At 36.1% G+C, this 24,620-nt stretch overlaps 3 protein-coding genes across 4 annotated transcripts; 1 reads left to right on the top strand and 2 right to left on the bottom strand.

The window, feature by feature from the left end:
* Positions 1-5,270: 5,270 nt before the first annotated feature.
* On the bottom strand, positions 5,271-7,010 carry LOC141445942 (uncharacterized). The gene is made up of 3 exons (XM_074112170.1): positions 6,617-7,010; positions 5,899-6,046; positions 5,271-5,707 (listed from the first exon to the last, which is right to left on the bottom strand). Exons 1-3 carry the CDS (start codon positions 6,681-6,683, stop codon positions 5,482-5,484), a joined length of 441 nt encoding a protein of 146 aa, XP_073968271.1. The 5' UTR covers positions 6,684-7,010; the 3' UTR covers positions 5,271-5,481.
* Positions 7,011-7,714: 704 nt separating this feature from the next.
* On the bottom strand, positions 7,715-18,756 carry LOC139996588 (uncharacterized). Of its 2 annotated transcripts, none has more exons than XM_072021014.1 (5): positions 18,037-18,756; positions 13,449-13,692; positions 12,075-12,176; positions 8,763-8,888; positions 7,715-8,084 (listed from the first exon to the last, which is right to left on the bottom strand). In XM_072021014.1, exons 2-5 carry the CDS (start codon positions 13,612-13,614, stop codon positions 7,993-7,995), a joined length of 486 nt encoding a protein of 161 aa, XP_071877115.1. In that variant the 5' UTR covers positions 13,615-13,692; positions 18,037-18,756; the 3' UTR covers positions 7,715-7,992. The 2 variants fall into 2 exon arrangements, with proteins under 2 accessions (XP_071877115.1, XP_071877112.1); XM_072021011.1 differs by having other exon boundaries at positions 13,449-13,689; positions 18,037-18,755.
* A 3,178-nt stretch (positions 18,757-21,934) lies between these two features.
* Positions 21,935-24,604, top strand: LOC139996585 (uncharacterized). Its single transcript, XM_072021008.1, has 6 exons — positions 21,935-22,143; positions 22,533-23,019; positions 23,090-23,352; positions 23,467-23,689; positions 23,980-24,245; positions 24,328-24,604. Exons 1-6 carry the CDS (start codon positions 22,117-22,119, stop codon positions 24,478-24,480), a joined length of 1,419 nt encoding a protein of 472 aa, XP_071877109.1. The 5' UTR covers positions 21,935-22,116; the 3' UTR covers positions 24,481-24,604.
* The last annotated feature ends 16 nt before the right edge of the window (positions 24,605-24,620 follow it).

The following is a 24,620-nucleotide window of genomic DNA, read 5'->3' as shown; positions in this document are numbered from 1 at the left end:
TAGAAAATTAACGTACATATATTAAAAGATACAGAATAAGAGATATCGTAAGAGTAATAAGAAATAGCGAAATAACTTGTAGGTTAATAGGTAAGGATACAGGAAAAGAGGCAAACGGATTTCAAAAATTCGAAATATGGGTTAGCTAGCAGAGATTAGGAACCACGAGTCAAAAATATAAGAAATACTATAAGATGAATTGTTAATTCGACGAAGGGAAATACAAAGGGGCAATAGCAGAAATTGCAAAGAAACCGCAACCCGATAGAAATATGATAGAATAGCGCGATACAAAGATATGTTACAATAATAGGTACCATTTAGCAATTCCAACATTAAGTATACCGTGACGAAGAAATATATTATAGGTTGGTATAGTAAAATGGATAATAAATCACGGCAATCCTCAAAGTACAACTATATTATGCGATATGTTTCTTCGATTTTGGAATTACCGCAATATAGATGCAATATAGAAGCGATAAAAGTTCGTCTCGAACAAACCAAATTGCTATATTCTAATGGATATAAATTCATTGGATTTTTTCTGAGATTATCAACGCGTTTTCGTTAGATATTATTATTATTAGTCACGGCAATTAACTTTCGACGTTAGAACAAAGATTTCTGGTATAAGATCTTTTTACGATACGTCGATCTGAAATGCACATTCCTCTTACACGCGATTGGCGTGGCTGCGCATGTCTGACATATACGTCTGTTTACATTCTAAAGAGCCACGCGCCGGCTAGACAGCAAGGTGAAATACCTATCGTTTCAACGGGAAATACGTGACCCTCGAGACGGTTCGTTAAAATCGTCTAATCGTTCGATAAGGTTGTTTATCTAATAAAGATCGTTCTAAGACTCGAATACGACGAAAATCATTTATCGAACGAGGCTAAAAAATCTCATTAAAAAAAAAATTTAATTATCTCTTAAAAAAATGAAATTATCTCATCGGAGCAGCCAATTTCGCTTAATTTCATAAATTTCGGAAAACTTCCAAAATTCTTTATCGCTTCTGAGAATCTGACATTTTGTAATACGTATTCCGACGATGTTTGCACACGTTCCATTCCGACTTATTTTATTTATCTTATTATTTATTTGTATGTATTTCACTTATTACTTAATCGCCATCGAAAAAAATTCAATTTGCTACTATGTAAACGTACGTATACGAATTATCGTGACCATTTCACTTATCTTTGTGATGTAACATAAAAAAGAAGAAGAGGAAATACTATACACGTGTCAGAAGCTGTAACATGCTAATGAACATTGTACAGCACCCTTATCAGGGTAATAGTTTATCAAAGTAACATTAATAATATATTTATTCTGAACTTCTTTTTAATGTTTCGAAATGTATCTCTATCGCTGTAACCTTTGATTAAAAAAAAAAAAAAAAAAAGTACTTTGCGTATCATAATACACCAGAAATGGATTGTAATTTCTCATATACTTACATGTATGTGATAAACTACCGTGTATTTCATTTCTGCTGTCATTTCGTCCGATGTAATTTCCTCTTCTTCGTTTTACATCATATATTACGGTTATATAACGCTCGATATACGCGTATATCGTGTAATATTTTTGCCATTGTTTCGCGTATTTTCATAAGATAGAGTAACGATGGCGATAGAAACGACGTGGCAGAGATGGAGCCCGAGCGTTATTTAAATAAATACATACTTGTAAAGGCAGGATTTAAATAACGGCTAAATGTAATTTTGAAATAATTAACGCGCTGCGTTGAATAAATTGATTCCGTCGCGTCGATCGTTAACTACCTACGTTAGAAACACACATATTTCTTGATAGATGTCTCGCGCATAAATTCAGACACGCGTTATCCAAAGGTAACTGAAATGAAAAAGTAATTTGGTGGACTTTTCTTACGTTCTATAATATTTACGACTTACACTTAGCCATACAAAGTACAGTACTCGACTCCGATATTAAGATCTATTTGTTAGTTTATATTCGGTAGAATTACTTGAGGTATTAGCGAAATAAAAGCAATAAAGTAATCGAAATGACCGGGTATTTCCAAACCGTTGTCTTTGAACTGGTTATGTTTCGAGTGAAATTTGTTCGAATCTGAAGAAGATTACAATGTCCATTCTGGAAGCGTAGTTCGTTTCGTTATTTCAACGTTACACTAATAAAACTATACCCGTATGTAATAGGAATGGCGTGTAGGACGAAACGACTATGGCTAGTTGAACGAGCCAAAGACATCGAACATGAACATTGCGAATCAAACGCATTTCCATTAGTCGACAACGGCTATAGTCCTTGACTTTGAACACGAAAGAGACTAATCGATTGATTTATGGACGCATGTCTGTCTAGAATCGAGTAATCGACTGTTCAAAAGTCTTTTCCCGATCCGCCTGCAGTCCCACTGTCTGCTTTCGAGGAAGTGGGGGTGCACGTGTGTTCCGCAGGGCCGGCCGTTCGGTCCCCTCGACACGTGTATGACCTTGACTTTGACCTGGGCTGTTCACGAACATCTACCCCCGAGACGGAGGGTCGATGCATCTACTTCGAAAAACGTCGCCTTCTTTTTCCTAGTATTCTTTCTTTTTTTCTCTTTTTTTTTTTTTTTTTTTTTTTTTTTTTTTCAAGAAGAGGGATCACTTCCTTTACGAGGATTCCATAGCTGAAAAGGAGCGTGGGGCATACGACGTACCGTTACGTGGATGCACCACTACCGCTACGAGGCTGGGATTCGTCGGTCGAACGTTAGAATATTTCGCTTATTAGAAAGAATAATACAAAGTGACCGAGTAGCGCGTGATAATTTGTTCACGCTGTTACGTACTTGCATATACTTTTTAATTTTTTAATCGTCGGTAGAACCGTATTGCCTGTATATTTATTAATGTCAATGCTTTTTCCTTCTTAATATAAAGTCGATTTAATATTTTTCTATCGAACGTGCTCTGTTTTACCACCGCGTAACGTTTTATTACTCATCGAGATCGAAAAAATAAAAAGAAGAAAAGGAAAAAGAGAAAAGAAGCAAGGATCGCGCATTTCTCCAATTACGATTTTGTAATCAACGATCCACATTACGAACTCGATATTTTATTTTTTCAAGCGCAAACGATGAGAACGGTTATTTAAGTCTCGCAGTTTCGAAACAAACGATAAATCGCCGTTTAATGGGAGCGTGCAAACTTCAAGGGAAAATCGGTAATAAATATAATTGCGCTTATTATCGACGGGAAAAAGAATACACGATTGACCTCAAACCTCGTTCGATATTATCGGATACTATTCAAACAGTTTTCTCTGTTCTTCTGCACTCCGATTTCGTTTCAGTTGCACGATAAATCTATCGAACAAAGCGTATCGTGCTTCCAACGACGAAGAATATACGTTCATAGTTGTTCCATTTACTTTGTATCGTTGTATTCTATTTACTTCGGACGTGTGTAATTTCGTAACGACGTCTTTATGGAAAGAAAAGGACGTCTCGTTAACGAGTTTAATTTCGGAGGCGTTTTATCAGCCATGCGTTAAGACTAATTGCCATACATAATTAAACGGTGTATCTGTTACAGACTCACTGACCCATTTTCGAACTGCACAAAGTCGCATGATTAAATTAACGATTACCATTAACTCATTATGCATTTATCGTTATTTACATTCTATATTTGCGTCGCTCGTTAATACGCACAAATTTTGGATTCATCCTGTATCTTTAAACTTGTTCAACTTTATATTTACATGGCACGTATTCTCGATACCTATTATGATCAAATATATATATATATATATATATCAAATTCAATCGATAAATAGCTAATTTTTAAACATAATTATAAAACTTTAGCGTTAACTATAATGGATTTTGTTGACGTTATGGTGAAGATTTTATCGACGTGGTGATTATTTGGTTGACATGGTAACGATTTTGTATATGCGATGAAGATTTAGCGCATCCTGTCGAGGTATCCTAACGTTGCACCAAAAGCAATCCTGTAACACACAGAAGAAACATTAGTTTCATTTATTTTACGATACGATACATTGAATCTAAGAGTAACTATATATAAGAGTATGATAGGATCACGACTGATGCATTTGAAAGATGCAATTGATTTATATACTTGCACATGTTGCACAACACTACTGCTTACTTTTATCCCGAGATAACGCGTGCTTTTTTAACATTACCGCCTTCTCTGTCTACGGACAAACCGTATAGTGCCATCTATCTTCGCATACTCCAAGTCACGGTTCCTTCCTTCTTTGGTAGATGGTAGCACACGGTTTGTCGCGCCATCCTGCGTTCTTCGTTACGGACAAACCGTGTGGCGCCATCTGTCCACAAAGTCTCCAAGCCACGGTTCCCTCCTTCTTTGGTAGATGGCAGCACACGGTTTGTCGCGCCATCTTGCGTTCTTCACTATGGACAAACCGTATGGCGCCATCTGTCCTCAAAGTCTCCAAGCCACGGTTCCTTCCTTCTTTGATAGATGGCAGCACACGATTTGTCGCGCCATCCTGCGTTCTTCCTTACGGACAAACCGTGTGGCGCCATCTGTCCTCAAAGTCTCCAAGCCACGGTTCCTTCATTCCTTGGTAGATGGCAGCACACGGTTTGTCGCGCCATCCTGCGTTCTTCTTTACGGACAAACCGTGTGGCGCCATCTGTCCTCAAAATCTTCAAGTCACGGTTCCTGCCTTCTTTGGTAGATGGCAGCACACGGTTTGTCGCACCATCCTGCGTTCTTCCTTACGGACAAACCGTGTGGTGCCATCTGTTCTCAGGTTCTCCAAGTCACGGTTCCGTCCTTCTTTGATAGATGGCAGCACACGGTTTGTCGCACCATCCTGTATTCTCCGTCTACGGACAAATAGAATAATTTCCAAGTTATATACTTAATTAATATAATTGTAATTAATTAATTATTATAAATTACGTTTATAAATCCGTTCACAACCCCTCTTAGAACTATATATGTATATTTAGATATTCAAGTATTAATAAGAACTTGTATTCTAAAGCTTATATTCAATGACAAGGTATGTACGAGTAATGGAGTTGTTACAAATCTCAAATACTGCGAAACGTACTGATATAATACAGTGATAACTTTACGAATTGGTAACAAAATGGAAATAGTAACGCGCGAAAGATTTCGCAACGAAAAAAGGAGTGGCTGTGCCACGTGTTCCAGTGACATCAAAGGGCCAACAGACTTCGCGTTCGTTTTTGCTTAGGAAAGTAAAAAATTAATCAAGATGGATTAATTTCTTTTAGGTATTTCTAGATATGAACGTCACAATGAATTCTTAACAATTTTAGACGTCGCGTAACTTAATAGCTTATGATGATTTCGTTCATTTTCGCTCGTTAACAATATTTTTCTTTTTTATTGTACCATGTTATGATATAAAATGATGAAAATAAATAGACAGATCTCGCAAAATTTACTTGGCAGTTGACGCTTGTTAAGCGTTCGGGAAACTTTTCAATGAAAACCGATAATCGTCGCTGCAGCAACAGGTTGCGATTAATCGATGCTCCCTGCAACTGTTTGCATGCAAAAATCGGCAATCTGCTAATTTACATTGATAAGGTAAGTCGTGATTATAGGGATTGGTGCAACAACACGCGTCGTGCAACAATTTTTCTCCGCAATAGGGATAGACCGAGCTGTCGCATAGTGGACATTTTCTGAAAAATAAAGACAATTCTTAGTGACAGAAGATCGTAACGTAAGATCGTAAGTGTAAAAACATTGGCTCAGGAGTTTTGTTTGAAATATTTTTTTAAACGTGCTGTAATTTGGGAAATTGTAATAGGAAATTAGGAAAAAATTTTTTTTTTTATATATTATCGTATAATTACAAAACCTATATACTTACGTGTTCTGAAGCGGTCTGTACGTATCGTCGATTGGGAAATTGTAATAATCGATGCTGTCTCGATACGTTTCTGTTTGTAACGACGAAGTGGGTGATAACGCCAATTTGGCCCCTTTCAGTTGGCTATCTGCCATGGCGCTTTGCTCGCCTTACCGACGTGAATTATGAAAAGAAATATAAATTATCACAAATATAAACAATTTGTTAATTATCAAATACTGATACTTTGATATTTAAATTATTACAAATTGCTGAAACAATTGTTAATTTTTTCAAACGAAAATGTTTCACAAATTGAAGGAGTATTTAGGATGAAATCGACTGCTTTATCATCTGTTGTTAATAGAATATTACCAACAATTTCCTTCGTAGATTTTATATTGAACATACTTGATAACCAACGAATGGTATAGGAAATTTGAACGAATTGAACTTTGAAACGAAACAACTATTTTTTAGCAACTAATTAGAAATCAAAAAAGTCTTCGAACTATCACGATCTTTGCGCTTTCGAGAAATACGTTGGGACAAAAGGACAATATTCTCTCATATTACGTACATTCTGTGCAATTTTACACTTTAGAAGTTCTTATAAATACACAAAAATTCACCGACTACTAATAATCTATTAGACCGATTGATAGAGTTGCGAACAATCAATGAAAGTAGATAGGTTCGATTTGAAGGAAAACTTTTCGTATCAATTCGTGGTACTTACTCGATGCGGTAGCAACGCGCGATAGTAGCATCGCAATGCCGGCGAATATCACCGTGATGATACGCATTTTTTCAATTGAAATCGTCTTGTCACACTTTCGTCTAACGCTTTCGAACACGGACAGACCGAGCCGAAGAAATAGGCGTGGATTCTACTATGATTTCTTTTTAAAACCCACGCAACGTTTATCGACACACACGCAGCTCTGCTTGCTTACGGGAGGATCGCTTAAATACGGTCGACCGGTACCCGTTACTCGTAACAGATCCAGATCTTCCTCTCTTCCTGAGCTGATACGAAAAAGAGAAGAAAACAAGGAAACGATATCGTCCGCTAAGAGAATCTTCGACGAACGTCCAGACATATCTTTGAGAATTTTCCGCGGATAATCTGCTGCAGCGTGTATTTTCTTGTTTACATTGACATTTCGATAGCGTGTCTGGAGGTGGAGAGAATTTTGAGAGAGAATAAGGACGAATCCGCGAGCGGAGGCGCGTCAAGGACACAGATCAAAGTCGAATTGCACGGATCCGGTTTAATTTCGTAATTGCCAATCGCCAAAAATAAAGACTTGCCTTCCAGAAAGCAGTTTATCCGGCATGGCGATATGTCTCTATCGATGTTCGGTGTAAACAGGGCACAGCGACGATACATTTTGTCCCGTTATTAAAATGTCGAGCGACGAGAAAGACGCTTTCGTTCCGCGTCGCTACATTCCATGTCGTAGAAAAGGAAATCTTGGATTCGTCCATACAACGAGAGTAATATTAATTGTCGCTGTTCGCCGCTGCGAGGTAATTTTCAGACGATGATCGCGTATTTCACGCATTGCGGAGGATGGGCACAAGTACGTATCAAAGTTTGGTGCAACTTGTTGCCTATGACATTCGTCTTTCATTTTTTCCAACGAGTTCATTTTATGGAAAATCATTTGTTTTACCCTCGAGAACCGATAATGTTGCAACAATTCGATTCGGTACATTTCTACATGCAATCGTTCTATGCTGACAATGTTTGCAGTTAGGCAACCATCGTTTAAGCGGTATTGCGTCACATCCGTAAGAAAAGAGGAGGATGAGGTTGAAATAGGCTCTTAGGTACACGTTTGTACATAGTTTGTTGCATTTCATCCATTAAAGTACAAATGTTGCCGTCGGACAATGTTCGTTATTTGTACAATTACGCTTTCTCATATGTACAGGTGAAGCCGCAAAAATTGTTTATCAAATTATTAGAAATTTCATTTCGTTGTCGCGTGTTAGAAACGTTTGTTGGCCTCTAAATTTCTCCCGTGCCGATGGAAAAATAATTTATTAAAATAACTCGTCCTATATAAAATATTTGGTATTAAATGTGTACTGTCAATTTTAGGTCGGCTATAAGAGCCACCTGAGCACCGTTAATATCGCCAGGAACTTTATAAAGTGTGTATTCGTCGGTGATACCGCGTCGTTCGCCAAATATTTCCCTGAAAAAAAAAAAAACACAGTTGTCAATCATATCGATGCAGGAACAGATTTTAAGAATTATGTAACTTTTCAGATAAAGTTACGCAGTTAAAGAGTATCATATCTGAAATAGGAAATAGAAGACGATTTTTCAACGAGGCAATGCCACCACAAAGAAGCGGTTTCTAGCAAGAAAAGTTTCTGAATCAAAAATAAAGAAAAACCCACCAAATATGGAATGAAACCGTAGACGAAACAAAATGAACATTGGATTTGTATGTTTTCACAGGCAAAAACTCCAGTTTAAAATTCCGTTTCTTCCAAATTTTGAAAGATTGAAAGCAGATCTTAAATTTATATAAGTTACTGTGTTATTTCACTAGTACTGTAACTTTATATTGCGATATGAAATTATAGAAACGATTTTGCCAATTTTTCTTTTAATAGCATTTCGAACATCTAAAAATAGGGTTGAGTTTATCACGGCATTTTATATTATACTCGCGGCACTGTACTTTCCCCGTGAGAAAAATGATCTTTCCTTCTCCGCTCTTTCGTTAATTATATTATAGAATTATGCTAATTTCACCTCTGTGCTCGTCTCAAACAGAAGATATTAGATTACTCGCGCTTACGCAACGACGTCTAGCTCGACAATACGTTTCACCATAATACGTAAGCGGAGAAATAGTACTTACATACAGAAGCTAAGTAGGAATGACAGCAGCATTCCCGTAGCCTCGCGTATTCAGCACAGTCTCCAGCTTGTACTTCGCATTCTTCTGGCCCCACGCGACAAGTGTGCTTCACGAAGGGGAATACCTCTGAAACAATAGGCTGATGAGTGTCGGGAACAGACTTTCGACGAATCAGAGAAACCTTATGATCAATTTAAAAGGATTATACACAGGGTGGTATCTTTCTAGTGGAATATCGCTGGGATATCTTATCAGTCATTAAGAATTAAGGATATCGAAAAGACAGTTCAAGCAATTGTATTAATAACTTTCCCCTAGCTGCAGTAGCAGAGGAGGAATTTCAAGCTCAAGTTCATTTTTTAAATAGGAAGTTACCGATTTACTCCTATTGCCAATATTTTATAATTACTGTAATTACTAATTTTAATTCTCATGCAATTATTTGTATATTTTATAATCGTCGCTCGGCCTCAGTTTGCGAGACGTGTATTCGTAAAACGTTGCCTTTTGACCATAATAACTAAAATTCGAAATTCCACGTAAGAAATACGTCGCACGTTTCACATTTTTCAGTGGACTAATACGAAACCACGTGCACGTATTCTGTTACTTTTAGCATACTCTTATTTACCGTATTGTAACTTCTGCGTAATCGAATCGGTTGATTAGAAATGGGCAAAGAAGAACGTGTGATTCATAAGACTGATCGAAATGGACTCATGTATTCGATTCGTGCACACGATGCGTGCAGCAACGCAATTTTATTGCTACTGTCGCCGTTGCCATTCGTGTACACTCGACGAGCATTTAACGACGAACACTGTGGTCAGACTATTATAACAAACGAAACGCTATAGAATTGCTTACAGTTTATACGGGAATCGTTCGCGTTGTTTACCTTGCACTTTGATTAAAGAAATTAGGTGTACAAACGAGCAATCCCAATTTTTCAATGAAACTCGAAGCTTATTTTTTAAAAGTACAGCAAATCGTTCGATCGACGTCAGTTGTTCAAGTTCAGTCAATGTACTCTACAAACTTTCTATTCTATATCTTTCTGATTTATCTTATAACTTTAAAGCAGATGGCTTAATCAGTTAGCTGCTTTTGACGAGTATACTCGTCATCGCTTACTTTTTGCCATACATTTTAGGTACTCGCTTAGGTACTTTAGGAAGCTGCGTGTGGCCCAGCATTCTCGCCCAAACGTTCTCCTTTGTCAATGCCTTGACCACTGGATCTTCTTTAAAGACATTCCATTTTTCCATGGTGGATCTATCAGTTGCCCTTAAAGTATTGGTTTAAAGTATTTGTTAAAACTGTTAGACTGAAAAATTTGGACTATTCGTTCGTACACCTAATATACAGGGTAAATCGTAACACGTGGGAGCCGCTTCAGGAATGGACAGGAGATAAAAGAACAATAGAAAAAGTTCGTATGAACGTGTGTCTCGTGTAAGTTCGATTCAAAGTTGCAGGCACTAATTCGCAACTGTTTGGCTTCGTATCCATATTCATCTGTATATTCAATGTCTATATGATATGGCTGAGGATAGCCATCTCGAGCACCTTCTACGAAGATAAGCAGTTACGGATTATCGAACCACGAAAATGCCTTTGAATGTAAGATATAAAATAATGCAACTTATATAAGATCAGATAGAGCAGCGCGTGTTTGTATGAACTTTCTTCGTTGTCTTTGTGCCTTCTGTCCAGTCCTGAAGCGGGTCCCACGTGTTACAATACACCCTGTGCAATATAAAATAACTTATCGTTTTACCTATTCGTTTATTTTTAGAATGACACACATTTTATTGTCAGTAATTCGCTACACAGTGTTTCAGGAATATAACGGTTAATTATCTTCGTCGCCGTTCGAGACACAGAAAAGCATTTAGCCGTGAAGATAACTTTTTAAATACCTATTTGCTTCTCAAAGTACTTGAAATTTACCCGTTGACTAATTTACAACGAATTTCGCCGTGCTCGATAATCTATCTTCTGGTATTTTTCCCTTTTACGTATACCTTTCTGAAGACAATATACTGCACGTGTTTCTGCAACAGACGCTTAATTGTAAATACAAATATATTTTCAAAAAAGCAAATCGATAATCGAGATATCTGCAATCTACCAATTATAAATTACCAATAAAAAGGCAATAAATATAATGACAAAAATAGACAGAAAGGGGAACCGATTTTAAGCAGACCAATTGCGCTTTCGTCCGTGTGTGCGAAGCAAGGCCATCAGAGAAACTATGCTAATTAGAAATTCGTGCAAATGGTGTTAGAGGTGAACGGCCGATAACTACGTAAAGAGTACTAAAGAGTTGAGACGATGGATGCGCGGAATACCTAAGTGTCCCTGTTAACGGCCGGTCGTTTTGCGTGAATCACCTGGTATGGATAACCACCCTGCGCGCCTCAGCACATTTAGAAGCGCGTGTCTGACAAGGATGGATCGTTACGATGAACAATCGTTACAAACGAACAACGATGATTTCCTGAACAGGTGACTGTCCTTCCGTTCAGCTGGATTCGAAGGTGTTTCACGAATTCACGCGTCGTTCTCACGCGGGGGGAACAACTGGGCCAAGTTCCGCGGGAACCTACCAACCATTCACTTCTTCGCTTATAGATTACCCATGTTTTAGCGCGTCTTATCGTTTTTGTTAAAAATTAATTATATCGTGTTACTTATATTTGCTACGTACGAAATTAACGTGCATTTCGCTCGTGTTTTCTAATTGGAATTGTACTGCAGTTATTACACGGTTGTAGCAATTGCAAGTATTACGACAATTTCAGGGTCTATTATCGTGACTCGAAAATTCCGTGAAGAGTTGCGCAATCAAACCACCAGCATTTGCACGGTCAATTCTTCACGCACGAATTGTCTGCACGCGATTGTCGTTTTTCAGACGATTACTTATATGCACGTAAATCGACGAAGGACGAACCTAAAATACGAGCAACGTAATTGAAAAAAAAAGCGAAACTGATGAGAAATCAACGTTATCGTTCCATTTTCTATATTTATTGCAACATTAAACGCAGCGTACTGTGCAATATAGAAAGTTTTGTATAGCGGCAATGCGTCACAGTAATTTTCACGATAGAAAATTGAAACAGAAACAAACCTCAGAGTCCGAATTGCGAGAATTTCTAAAAGATCCTTTCGATTTAAACATTTCATTATCGTATCGTTGTTCCGATTATTGCTATAATTATTGACTCGTTATAAAAGACTAATAAGAAAAGATCCATATCGAATATTTTGCTTTTTATCGTTGTTATAAATTTTACTCACCGTTGGAGTTGCCATCGCAACAACAGTGGTCATTTAACACGCTTCCATCTTTGCAGTAAGTCATCTCTGATCTCGTGCAGGGTTTGCATCCTGGAATAGGACCTGTGGAATTCGTCAAAATATAATATTTCTTCCATTCGATGAAATGTTTCATCTATTTGTGCCACTAAATAAAACTTCGATCTCTAAATTAATTGCAACATCTTCGTATCCGTTAATGTGGATCAAAAAATGAATATTAAAATTGAATTATAATGGAAAGCTGCTACCGCTGCTACTACTATCAAGCGAGTAATCGTGTTGTGGCGAGTTGGTAGAAGAACACAGAGCTGATAGCCTTCTACTACTATAGCTACAGTAAGGACACCATGTTCCTTGAAATAAGAAATAATAATTTTGTACGACCGATTGAGAGTTACATTTCATTATTCTCGTTTCGTAGAGCTGTTATTAAAACGGACGATAATCGCATCAAATCGAGGGAGTACGAGTGTAATTCACGTTAATTGGTGCCTCCAGGTTTTATGCAACTGCTTTGAAATTGTGTCGTTGATGTTGAACGCTATACCGACGTTATGTCACCTAAAACATTTATTATCATTTATCAAACCGACTGGATACGAATATTTTGTTTTACGTCGTTCGATGCAGAATGCTTATAAAACATCGCGAAACAAGATAAACTAAATCGCGCTTTATTGCCACAAGAATAACTTAAAATAGTCTAAATGGAATAAAACAAATGAGCGAACGCAGCGAGTAACGGGAAAATCGGTAGTTCGGCGCAAATCAAAAATGACAGAGATCTATTTATGCAAGGATAACTTCGCGGAACCATCGGAGATACAACTTTTCTTAGAATCCTGTGTATCGTTACAAATCGCCGGCTAGCTGAAATTGTCAAACAAAACCGAGTAACCTTGATTTCTATTTCCTGTCGACGATACGCGGTGCTTACGTTTGAAAAACGCAAGATCGTTCCTGTCTCTCGAGCAATTATTTTCAGATAACGATCGCATCAAGGAAGAAGGTGGCCTTTGGATCCTGACGTGCGGCAAGCGTACCGAGCCTAAATTAGGACGACGATCGTTCGAATCGATCGAATACCTTTCTTATCCGTACCGGCTGCAAAGTGGCAACACAAAGGCGAAATTAATAAAACGAGACGATTCGTCGAGTTAATTCGCGGTAGGTGGACGTGGCCCAAGTATCCGTTTAAACGGATCAAAGGGAGGTTATTCTCGGAGGAAAGATAAATAGATTTCGGTGCTTCGTAAAGATGCTTTATAGACCAGACGTTAGAATGAAGTCGGACAAGGGGCTTGGCATGTGTAACGCTTTTAGTATCGAGAGCGAAACGCGTAAATTTCCTACCAGGATAGAGCTGCAGCTTCTTCGCCTCCGTAATTGCCTCCTCGTAGAGGACCTCGTGCTCGAGGAAGTATTCCTCGTCCGGATGGTGGTTCACCACCGTGATCGACTCGAGATCACCGAGGATCAGGATCAGCGTCAGTACTCTGAATGCAGTGGTGTGGCTCATGCTAACGCCTCTTCTTCGACATCTTCGACGATGATCGAGATTCCGCTGTTCTTACACGAGTTCCGCTTTTATCTGCTGCTTGAAATTCAAACACGAAACTTGTCAAGTTCGTTGCTACACGCTTGTCTTCGAAATACGATCGAAAAGTGCTTGTAGAAAACGCTGCGAGCTTCGCGGAACGAGTCCTTCAGGAGCGAAAGAGAACTCGCGCATTCTTGTAGTCGAAATTCATGGGAAAGCAAAATATTTGTGGCCTCTTAGTCGTAAAGGAAAGAAAATAAAATGTTTCATTCATTTGGATCATTCACCTAGAATGTTTTTAGATGTCATTTAGATAGCAAAGGAAAAAATCGCGAAACAATTAACCAGCGCTCATTGGTGACTATATCTTTCTCTATAGAGGCGACGTCGTGACACCATCTTCTAGAATTACTGATATCTATTTAGTAAGGGAAATTGTACTTAAACTCTATTCTCATTCGTAGAACATTTTCCGTTAAAAGATCGAAGATTTTACATTTTCGCGTTCGCAGTGTTTCCTACCAGCACTCTTCGATTAATGTCCGTAGATTAAACATTTGGTCCTTTGGAATGTTTGTTAATCGATGTGTAACAGCGCTCGAGAGATCGTTAAATTTTAAAGCTACGAATTAATCGTACGATCGTTTCAAAATACTTGCAACGTATCCCCTCAAATTTTGTTTTTTCAGAATCGCACAGAGAAATAAGCAATTTGTGATTATTTGGGTATCTTTCGTAATATTGCTTACCGAATGTATAACGATATCTAGATTATCGAAGCTGCGAATCAATTATATAATTATTTCAATCGTTACTTGCAACATATCTCTTTTTAATCTTCTGTGGTTTTATGCTTTTAATTGCGCTCCATTGTCCACGGTTTTTATACCTTTTCTTTATTACCCAGACTTATTCCATACGCATAGTATAATGACTGTCGCAACCGGAAGTATATGCAAGATTACGGGATAAGAATACCGGTGGGACAGTACCATATGAACGATAACGATTGTCGTATTATCGTCATCCAAGGTGAGTTTTAAAAGAGTCCCTTTGTACCTAATACGAGTTTTATCAAGGTGTACATTTTAAATATTCTCCCAACTGTATAATCATTGCGTCAAGCAATTTTTTCCGCTGCGTTATTGAATAGTACGATGCTGTGAAAACATGCAAGTACGTTCAACAACATACTCCTCCTAATGAGATAATTATTAGCTAATTGGAAACTTCTATCGTCTATCTTTTATTATTAGAAAGATTATTATAAACTATAAAACGCGTCATTAAATGGACAACAATTCAGCATAAGACGCAGCTTGAGAGACAACTTAAAGGGCCAAGACCTACTGTACTAGCTAAAATGTACCAAACTGCGTAACAAACTGTAAACCTCGTTTGAGTTGCTAATAACTAGATCGCGAATGTTAATGAATTTTTATATAATAATAATAATAATAATAGTATAATATAATATCTCGTTTAGTTATCGCGAAGACACTAGGGGCCAAAATTACAGCGTAAATCGATGGCCAGGTCGTATAATTACGTTATCTTATCCTCGCATTTGTTGCTCGAGATAGGGTAGTATTTTAATGTCATAGGTTGCACAGAAAATATATGTTCCGCTCTGAAACGAATGGTTTTAATATCGATCGTACGATTCATTTCATTTCGGGAGTGATTCATCCCTCGCTACCCTCTTGTGCTCGCCAACTTGGGTCAACCTAGGTAGCAAATGCGTAAAGCGAACGATCACTATAATCATTATAATATAAATATTAGACGATATTCGTTTTATATAAACGAAGAAATAATTAATGAACCGACCATAGAAGTATTAAACCAATAAAAATGTAATGGAAACAATTCAGGCGTTTCCAAAAATTATTTATAGGTTTTGAATCTGCGTATTTTGATGCAAACAGGATGGCGATAAAATAGTCCGGTACATCTATAAACGAAAAGATTCAAACAAACGAAACGATCCGTATTATCCAGACAAAATACCCGTATCTATTTGTGTAACCTCATATTTTCCCGTATTCGCTATGTTCGATCGAATGGACAACTGCTGAAGCGAATTAAGCGATAGATTTGATTAAAAGATTCGCAAGGTATCTGTAAATGTTTATTCGATGAATACTCACTGCCAATTATATTAGGACACCTGCCTGTTCGTTGCATTTAATGATAAACCTCAACAAATTTTTGCTTATCGACCTTATTAAATTTATATTTGCACATTTTATGAAGCGTATATGCGAATGAAATGGCAGATTTATAAAAGACAGACTGCGGATGTTCATGCAAATTTACATTCCAATGAACACGACAACTTATTGTGTGAATATTATATTGTATGTTGAGTACTCTATTTTCAGTATTATATTTAATTATATTAATCACGAAGACATATTTCGCAATGAACAGACTGTGAACATTTATGTAAATTAATATTTTCGTGAATACAATTGAAAAAATGAAATCTGAATCGGAGACGATTATTTCACTTGCTTAAAGGTATGTTCCAATGACTATTATATTTGGGTATTTCATAAATTTGCCCGCATTATGCGCACTATGTACATTTTTGCATGTGCCTTCAAGTTTTCTATAGTTGCACAAAAATTCACAGTCTGATGATAAAATAATTGGGAAATAAGAGCAGCGAAAGGCATTAAATTTGTGCTAAATACGTATAACAAGCGTCTTAATATTTAAGTACGACCAGCACTGCTGACTCAGCGGTATTTCTAATATCAAAGCTTGTTAGGAGACGTGCAACTCTGATAAAAGAAGTAACATAAGAAAAATTACCGAGTGCAAGTAAAAGAATAGTGTGAATGAAAAAACGAGACAAGTACGAGAAGTTACATTCGCTGTGAGTCACGGCCCGATGACAAAGACGGACAATCGTTAATTAAGCTCAATTAAGGGCCCTGTACGCGAAACACGGACGTCTTGGACATCTTTTTGAATCAAGGTGGCATCGCCGAATATCTTCCTGCTAATTGCGTCCTTGTTTCAAGAGCGAAGTTTTGTTCCTGTTATTCCTAACGATCGAAGGAAAACATCGATACCGAATGAACATTGGCCCCGAAACTGTTGAAGACGTAAAACGTAAAGTTAATTAAGGTATTGAACGCGATATGACAGAAAGCGGACACGGTTTATCTACTTGAGCAATTACGTCATTTCTGGAGACTCCGAAGAAGACTCTGAAGAAGAAGAAGACGCGAACCAAGTGTATTGTAAGAATAACGACGAGAATATTGAACGACATAGAGTCAAGGTTGGTTATAAAAGTGCATGAATATTGCAATTTTATAGCGCAACCTCTCGCCGCCAGCAAACAAATATCATTGGCAGAGTTTAAATTAAGCGTAGGTGGACTTTTCCTATTTTTCGTGCATTTCGTACGGTTACATGAACGTTTCGAGAAAAGATATTACCTAGAGAGCTATAATCCTACAGCGAGCTACTTAATACCGAATATTTTACGTTTATCTACAAATTGGTAGCTAACAATTGTCACAAATAGAGATACATTATCAATTGTTATTATCAGTTCACCTGTATTTCATGCTTTTCTAAGAATACATTGAATGAACGAAGGCAGCAAAGCATAAATCGTCTTAACAAAGACATCAAAACCATCGAGTTTAACTTTTACGAAAGTCGTAAATGAAGAAAATTTGAATTTTCTATAATTCAGAGTAATTTTCGATAGTTCAGCAACGAAATCATAATATCTCGTTTTAATTAACGATTAACGTTGGAATCTGTTTTCCACCAGACATGATTAACAAGTAAACTGCGAATGTTTATGTAAATTTAAATTTTCGTGTACATCATTAAAGAAATGTTTTTGCACACTATATGTATTTTATACATTTTTACACATTTCATCTTTTTATAAACTCATAAACGTCCGCCGTCTATTAATAAGAAAATGTTTTCGCGTATTCGTCTTCTTATCTTCAATATTACTATGAATAAAAATGTTACATGAACATTTATTTAAAGATGTTACAACGACAAGTTAATCTTTGAACAAAGATCAAAAGTAAGGCGTTCCTATCTAAAGTCATTTTTTCGTTATACATTTTCAAGGAAGACCACTTATCTCCAGCTAACCTTTGACTCGATCGAATTATCTATCTGTTTCCTTGTTACGAAAACCAAGGAAAAAACGACGAGGGGAAAGTTATCGCGATCAAAAGCTAATCTCAAAAGTAAGTATGTTATTCACATCATTGCAAAACGAACGATAAAAGTACCCAGAATGTTATATCTCTTTACAAAAATGATTTTACAATAATACCTTTATCCTGTCTGATATTTCCCGCACAAAATGTCGTACGTCGTAAATACAAAAACTATAAAATATTTCCTCACCATTATTTCTTCTTGTTGGACACTTAGACAATCCATGGCAGGAAATCCATTTTCTCGGTCAAATCCTTTGAAATATCATGTTCAGATTCACTGGCACAAAATACTTTCAGTCACGTTTAATTTTCTCAACGAATTAGCTGGTTGCATCGTAATTACGGAGATACGAATCGGGAAAAGTGAGAAATGTTCGTTTAAGAAACCGTGGATTGTCGCATTGTTTATAAAACGTGAATGAGATAGTAGGAAGTGTGCAATGGTTATAAAAGTGTGCCGGATTGAACGACGTGCAACCGTCGAAGACTACGGGCTGTGCTGAACTGTCGGCCGAGGGCTGAAAAGAGTATTAGGCAGCACCACTACCACCACTGTCCTCTACTGCTGCTACCAGGGGCGGACTGGGACTTAAATTTTTACAGGAAGGTTATCGACATGATCGGTCCCCTGTTCTTAATTCATTAATCAAATTCTACGTAGAACAGCCCCAAATACTTAGCGACCCACTAGGAATTTTTCTAAACTCCCCAATAGCCAGTTCAACCCTAGCTGCTACTGCAATCACCGCTACTGTAATTTACAGTATCATTTATGTAAATTTGTACTTGTCTTATATTTTTGCCACCAACAATTGTTTAATCTGTGCTCAAGGCACGATTCGTTTTATATCGTATTGATTTTGGACAACGTAATAATTTTTCATTTTAAATTACATTATTAAAGAATTGTCGTGAGGTATTTAAACTGTTACAATATGTACCTGTTACGTGAAATACGGTTCTGTGTCCTCGAAGCGATGATAAATTTTAACTAGCTTCTTATCAAGTTTCTTTTAAACAAAGATACTAACTTGAATCCTTAAAAGGGAATTACTATTGAAAGTACAGTATTTAAAATATAATTTATCAGGACTAGCGATCGATCTTCAGTCTATTCGCATTTAGTGCAACGCGCTCACGATGCGTACTTTTACTGTTCAGCATCTAGCAAGAACCCTAGAAAAAAGAATACGTGCTTCGGAGTACAAATGCTTAAACGTGTAACCGTTCATATACATTGTATGTACGGAACTCCAATCCCAAATCAGATGCCAATATTCGTACCAATTCTTCGACTGGGATGTATTAAACAAAACATGTAACAAATAGTACTCGACGAAAGAAACATCTATATAAACGCAGCTGACTGGTAAGTTTAGAAAAATGCGACAGCGACTATCAAATAATAAAACATTGTTGGGCTTACAAAAGAGGAATAAATTGCTGCATTGCGCATCGTTGCGTAGGTAGATTCGCAAATTTTGTAGATGTGCCAGTCACTAATTTGGCGATTGAGTTCCTTATTGATAGATTATTGATTCTGAAATAATAACCTTACCTTTGCGTTAAATTTTTTATTGCCTTTTTAAATAAAGTCACAATTTATATAAAATAAAATAGTAAAATATTATACATATACCCAATGTTGCGTTAGATATGCATATTTTTAAAAAGCACAACAGTTGTACCAATTCAGTACATTTTTATAAAAATTAGCACTATGGATCAAGTATATACAACGCAGTTGTTGTTTTTACAAGGTACAATCGTATTTACGAACATTTCTCGTTGACGACTTCGTATATATGTATGTACTGTGCATGTGTGTACAGGCCACTCTTGCAATAGCAGACACCTGGATTTTTGTAAGGATAGGACCAGTATAAAGGCGACATGAAAGGGCGTTTATAAGAAAGCATTGAATGCTCTGCGAAGAAGGGTCCGCTTACGTTGCTTATTGATCTTGTCGGTGAGTCCTGCATTGGTTCAGTCCTATACCTACCAATACCTTCAACAGGAAAGAATATTTTCATCGTTATGTCTCTTAACAAATATCTGTCTTAATAAAATAACTCTAACAAATATTTCTTCACTGCATATCATTTATATATATCAGCATAAACATGAAAATAAAAATATGTTTACTCATTTGCCAAAAGAAGTTAATTAGAAGTTAATACGTTCGAACACATTGTTTTCAATAAACGTATTTATTCTATTATAAAGGTTATCAAAAATGTATCAATCGAATTACAGCGAAGGTGGTATAGGTAAAAATAGAGGAAAACCTTTATTGATCCTGATATCCAGTTTGCCGCCTTAGACCTGACAAGGACATTCCCGTAGAGTAATGAATTATACGTATATTTAGTATTCAAATTGTAGAACGAGTAAATTTTCAACCGGCTGATTCTTTGGCCACCCATACGTTTGATTTTTTCTTATGGTTATGCATCTGTTCCTCTATTTAGCAATTACTATAAATGTTGAACCAACGAAATAAAAGGATACTGACAGCTGTTGAAAAGATTGATTAAGCGTGAAAATTGTATAAAGTGACGCACAAGAATTGACGATAATTCGGTTGAATCGTTACATTTAAATCTTATTTATCGTGGGTGCGCCTGTGCCTAGCCCTCGCACGCTCCACATACGTTTCATAGCGGCACACCCTGTATGTGGTCCCTGGAAGTGATCACGTAAAATGCACAACTTGTAGTCACAATACGTCTGCTTACATATCCGATTGACGTTCGTCACCCATACATAGTAGCAAGTCAGACCTGGACAAATTTTATTTAAGATAAAAATGAAGAATAACAATTTAACTTTTAATAACTTTTTAGTAGTCGATCGTTTTAATTACTTTGGTATTTTTATTTAAGAAATAACATCAGGACAGTAACTGTATCTTGTATTAAAAACAAATAAAATAATTTGAAATAATTGTTACGGTTATAAGGAATTGTAAAATAAGCATAAATTTCGTTCCTTTGAAATTTTATGACGTTCTAAGGTTAAGAAGTAACCTATGCATAGAATTTTACCGTGTTTCATCATCGATTTTATTGATTTACATTGATACAGCGGTTCTGTTCACTATTAACTTGCTCCCGTTTAACTGTTTACTTTTTCTACGCAAAAATTCTCTCTCTCACTGAACCTGTTATATCTCAATGGACGGTTTATTTAGTTTCCTGTAGTGTTAAACAATGCATGGACGAAAATGAACGTAGGCGATAATACGTGCGTGTGCCCGCGTGTAACTATTCCAATAATTAATTGCGCAACCTTTAAGCGATAATTTCAACGGAGACAGTTTATAGCGTACTGCCCTCCATAAAAGTGGAAATGTTTCACACAATGTTTATAGCCTAATATCTAAAAGATACTCAGAATTGAAATTTGTAATTTACGAAATTTCTGTATCTCGAGAAATAAAATGTAAAAACTTATTTTATAATCTTCGATTAAATAAAGTTTTAATAACCTCACAGTTATTAACTCAATTCGTACAACGCACTAATAATGAATATATGTAGGTAGAATAAATTATTAAAAATTGTTTATATATACTTTAAGACTAATTTCTATTTTTGACTATTTTAAATTATTATTAGGATATTATTGCAGATTTTGTTGCAGCGATTTATTTCATACGTTAAATAATTCAGTGAATATTATACGTTACATATATTATGTACTTTCGCTTATAATATGCATTTTGCACGTTTCTGTATTTTTAAATTTTACATAAATGCAGAAAAATTTGCAATCTAGCTATTATCTATATTGAAATGTATTTGTAATCGTCTATTAAGAGTTATAAAAAATATATAACTTATTGGTTATATTGTGAATGTGTTGCATCATGTCATCCCTTTCTTATAATAGGTTTCACGTGTTTCTGGTTTAAATAAAATATGAAGAAATTTGATTGGTTTGTTCTATTTCTGCACGAGATAAGTTTGAATTCGCGGCTTTTCTATATTACGACACTACCATACGAGATGTACGTCACTACAGTAACTGTAAAGAATTTGAGAATGCATGCGCCAAAGAAACTATGTATCATATAAGTATAGTTTGTGCCGCATTACACAGTTTAAGCTGGAAACGTCACCACTTTAAATAGAAATGTTTTAGAAAGAAGACACGAAAGACAAGTCACAAGATTTCTTCGTGTACGGAGTGTTCGCTATTTTAAAATAGTGCATTGAATTATAAACTTCTATCCGAACTTGCGAAATACAATTAAACAATAAAGATGTCATTTGAGCCAGTTTTGGATCCTGTAAGTATTATTTAAATCGATTAAAAAGTTATTTCATTTGGCAAAGTTGATTGTCATCGATCCAGGAAGGATATACGTATATATATATATAGCATCTGCACTGCTGATATGATCTCAATGAAACATAGTTTATCCAAACACTTATCCAACTATATTTGTTAATTCGTTAGATTATTTACAAGTACTTTCTATATGAGAATAATATTGTATAAGTTAAAAGAGATCAAAAAATCTGTAATAGTTCCAATTTAAAAAGATGGATAAAGTATTAATGAACAATTTATACAATAATAAGTAATACATTTTTGCTTTTTCTAAATGTAGTACAATTTAATTTTAGAACTGTGAAGTTTTACATTTAAATAATAAATACCTTTATATTTTAATAGCCAATTCCTTATGTGGGAGCTGTTGAAGGTGGCTTAATACCTGGAAAAATGGTAAAAATTCGAGGCAAAGTTCCTCCTGGTGCTGTACGTTTTGCTGTAAATTATCAATTGGGACCTACATTAAATCCAAGAGATGATATTGCCATTCATGTTTCACCACGTTTCGCAGAAGGATTTATTACTAGAAATCATATAGTATCAATGACTTGGGGCCCAGAGGAAAATGATGGCCCCATGTGGATACAACCTGGCCAAGAATTTGAGATCTTCGTTTTGTGTGATTTTCCATGTTATAAGATTGCCATAAATGGTAGACATTTTGCAGAATTTGTTCATAGGCTACCATATGAGAAAGTAACACATTTGGTTATTGATGGAGACGTAGAAGTACAATCTATCACATATGAGACCGTTCCAATTGATCCACCTCGCTCTCCTCGAGCTGTACCCACGCCAGATGTACCTGCTGCTAATTTTGGGCCACCACGTAATTAAACATTTTATATTCTTTTACTGTTACTAAACAATTACATAATAAATTCTATGTCATTTTTTAGCACCTGGAGGATTATATCCTACAATAGGTCCACAAACACCACAAGGTGGATATGGTCCACCACCTCCAGCTCCTGGGTATGGACCTCCTCCTGGTGTATATGGAGGACCTGGTTATAATCCTCCAAGAGCATATGGATATCAGCCTGGATATGAGAAGCCTGAAGAAGAAGAAGCATTTAGTGGTTGTTTGGATAAAGTTGGATTAGCAATAGGGGGACTAGTTGCAGCAGGAGGCATAGCAGCTGCTGCACACGCTATGAGTGTATATAAATTTAATAATTACAAGTCTTTTGGAAATAATAGCATACAATAATATCTGTATAAGATACTAAAAATAATAACATATGTTATATGCATGCTGTTTTTAATTTTTTAGAAAAAGAAAGAAGTTCAAGATGATCAGGAAAAATCTGATGCTTCTAAATCAAAAACAGAAAGTGAAGGTGGTTTGGGAAATCTTGGTTCTTTGGGTGCAGCTTTAGCAAGCAGTTTAGTGACCAATGCTTTAAGTAACTCACAAGCACAACAAGGCTACCCTACCAACATCCAACAATCAAGTGGTGGTGGTGGTGTATTAGACTCTATTCTTGGAGCATTGGGTATGATATAGATACATTTTATGCTTAAAACATGATCAAATTATGGAATAATACTTCTCTTAATCTTTCAAACTGAAGATATTAATATAATGATTTGTTCATAATTGTATGATTGAGTGTTAGAATGTTAGATGATGACATAGATGATGTCATCTATTATAAGCTATATTTATGTTAAAGGTTATAGTGAATCATGATAAACACACAATACAGATAATTTTGCATTTGAAGTACAATTTTTATATGCTTCATAAGGAAATTTTAATACATTAAATTTTTGTATATCTAAGGTGGTAATAGTGGGCATAATGCAGCACCACCACCTCCTCCAAGTCAACCAAGTAATCCATTGACAGGAGCCTTAGGATCTATTCTTGGTGGTGTTCTTGGAGGTGGTGGAAATCAACAACCAAATTACCAACCTTCAGGAGGTTACGGAAATTACCAACCTTCTGGTGGATATTCTAATCAATCATCAAATTCAGATCTCTTATCTGGAATAGGATCAGCCTTTCTTAGTTCTGCTTTAGGAGGTCTTACTAAACACGATAAAGATGTAGGTATAAATTATAATATTTTAAAAATTATGAATATGTAAATTTTATAATCTGATTATATAATTATGATTGTACATACAGAAATCTCACGAAGAAAATCGTCCAACTCCTCCACCAGCTTATACACCAAGTTCTGCACCGCCTGCACAACCTCCTGTATCTTCTGATAGTCCTGTTTCCGGAAATAAATTAACAGCAGATGAAATTTCAAAAGGCTTAGGTTTGGATGACTAATGTAAGTTGAGATAAAAATTCATATAAAAAATTATGTATAATGAAAGTTTTATGCTCTGTTATTGATAAATGCAAATATGTGCACAATGTGATTGTGTATTAAAGATATTTAACATGAAAGGCAGCTAATTATATATATA

This window comes from Bombus fervidus, chromosome 18 (assembly GCF_041682495.2).
Source record: "Bombus fervidus isolate BK054 chromosome 18, iyBomFerv1, whole genome shotgun sequence".
NCBI classification, from domain to species: Eukaryota; Metazoa; Arthropoda; class Insecta; order Hymenoptera; family Apidae; genus Bombus; species Bombus fervidus.
Note: the sequence above shows the minus strand (reverse complement) of the source record. Positions and strands in the feature narration are given on the sequence as shown.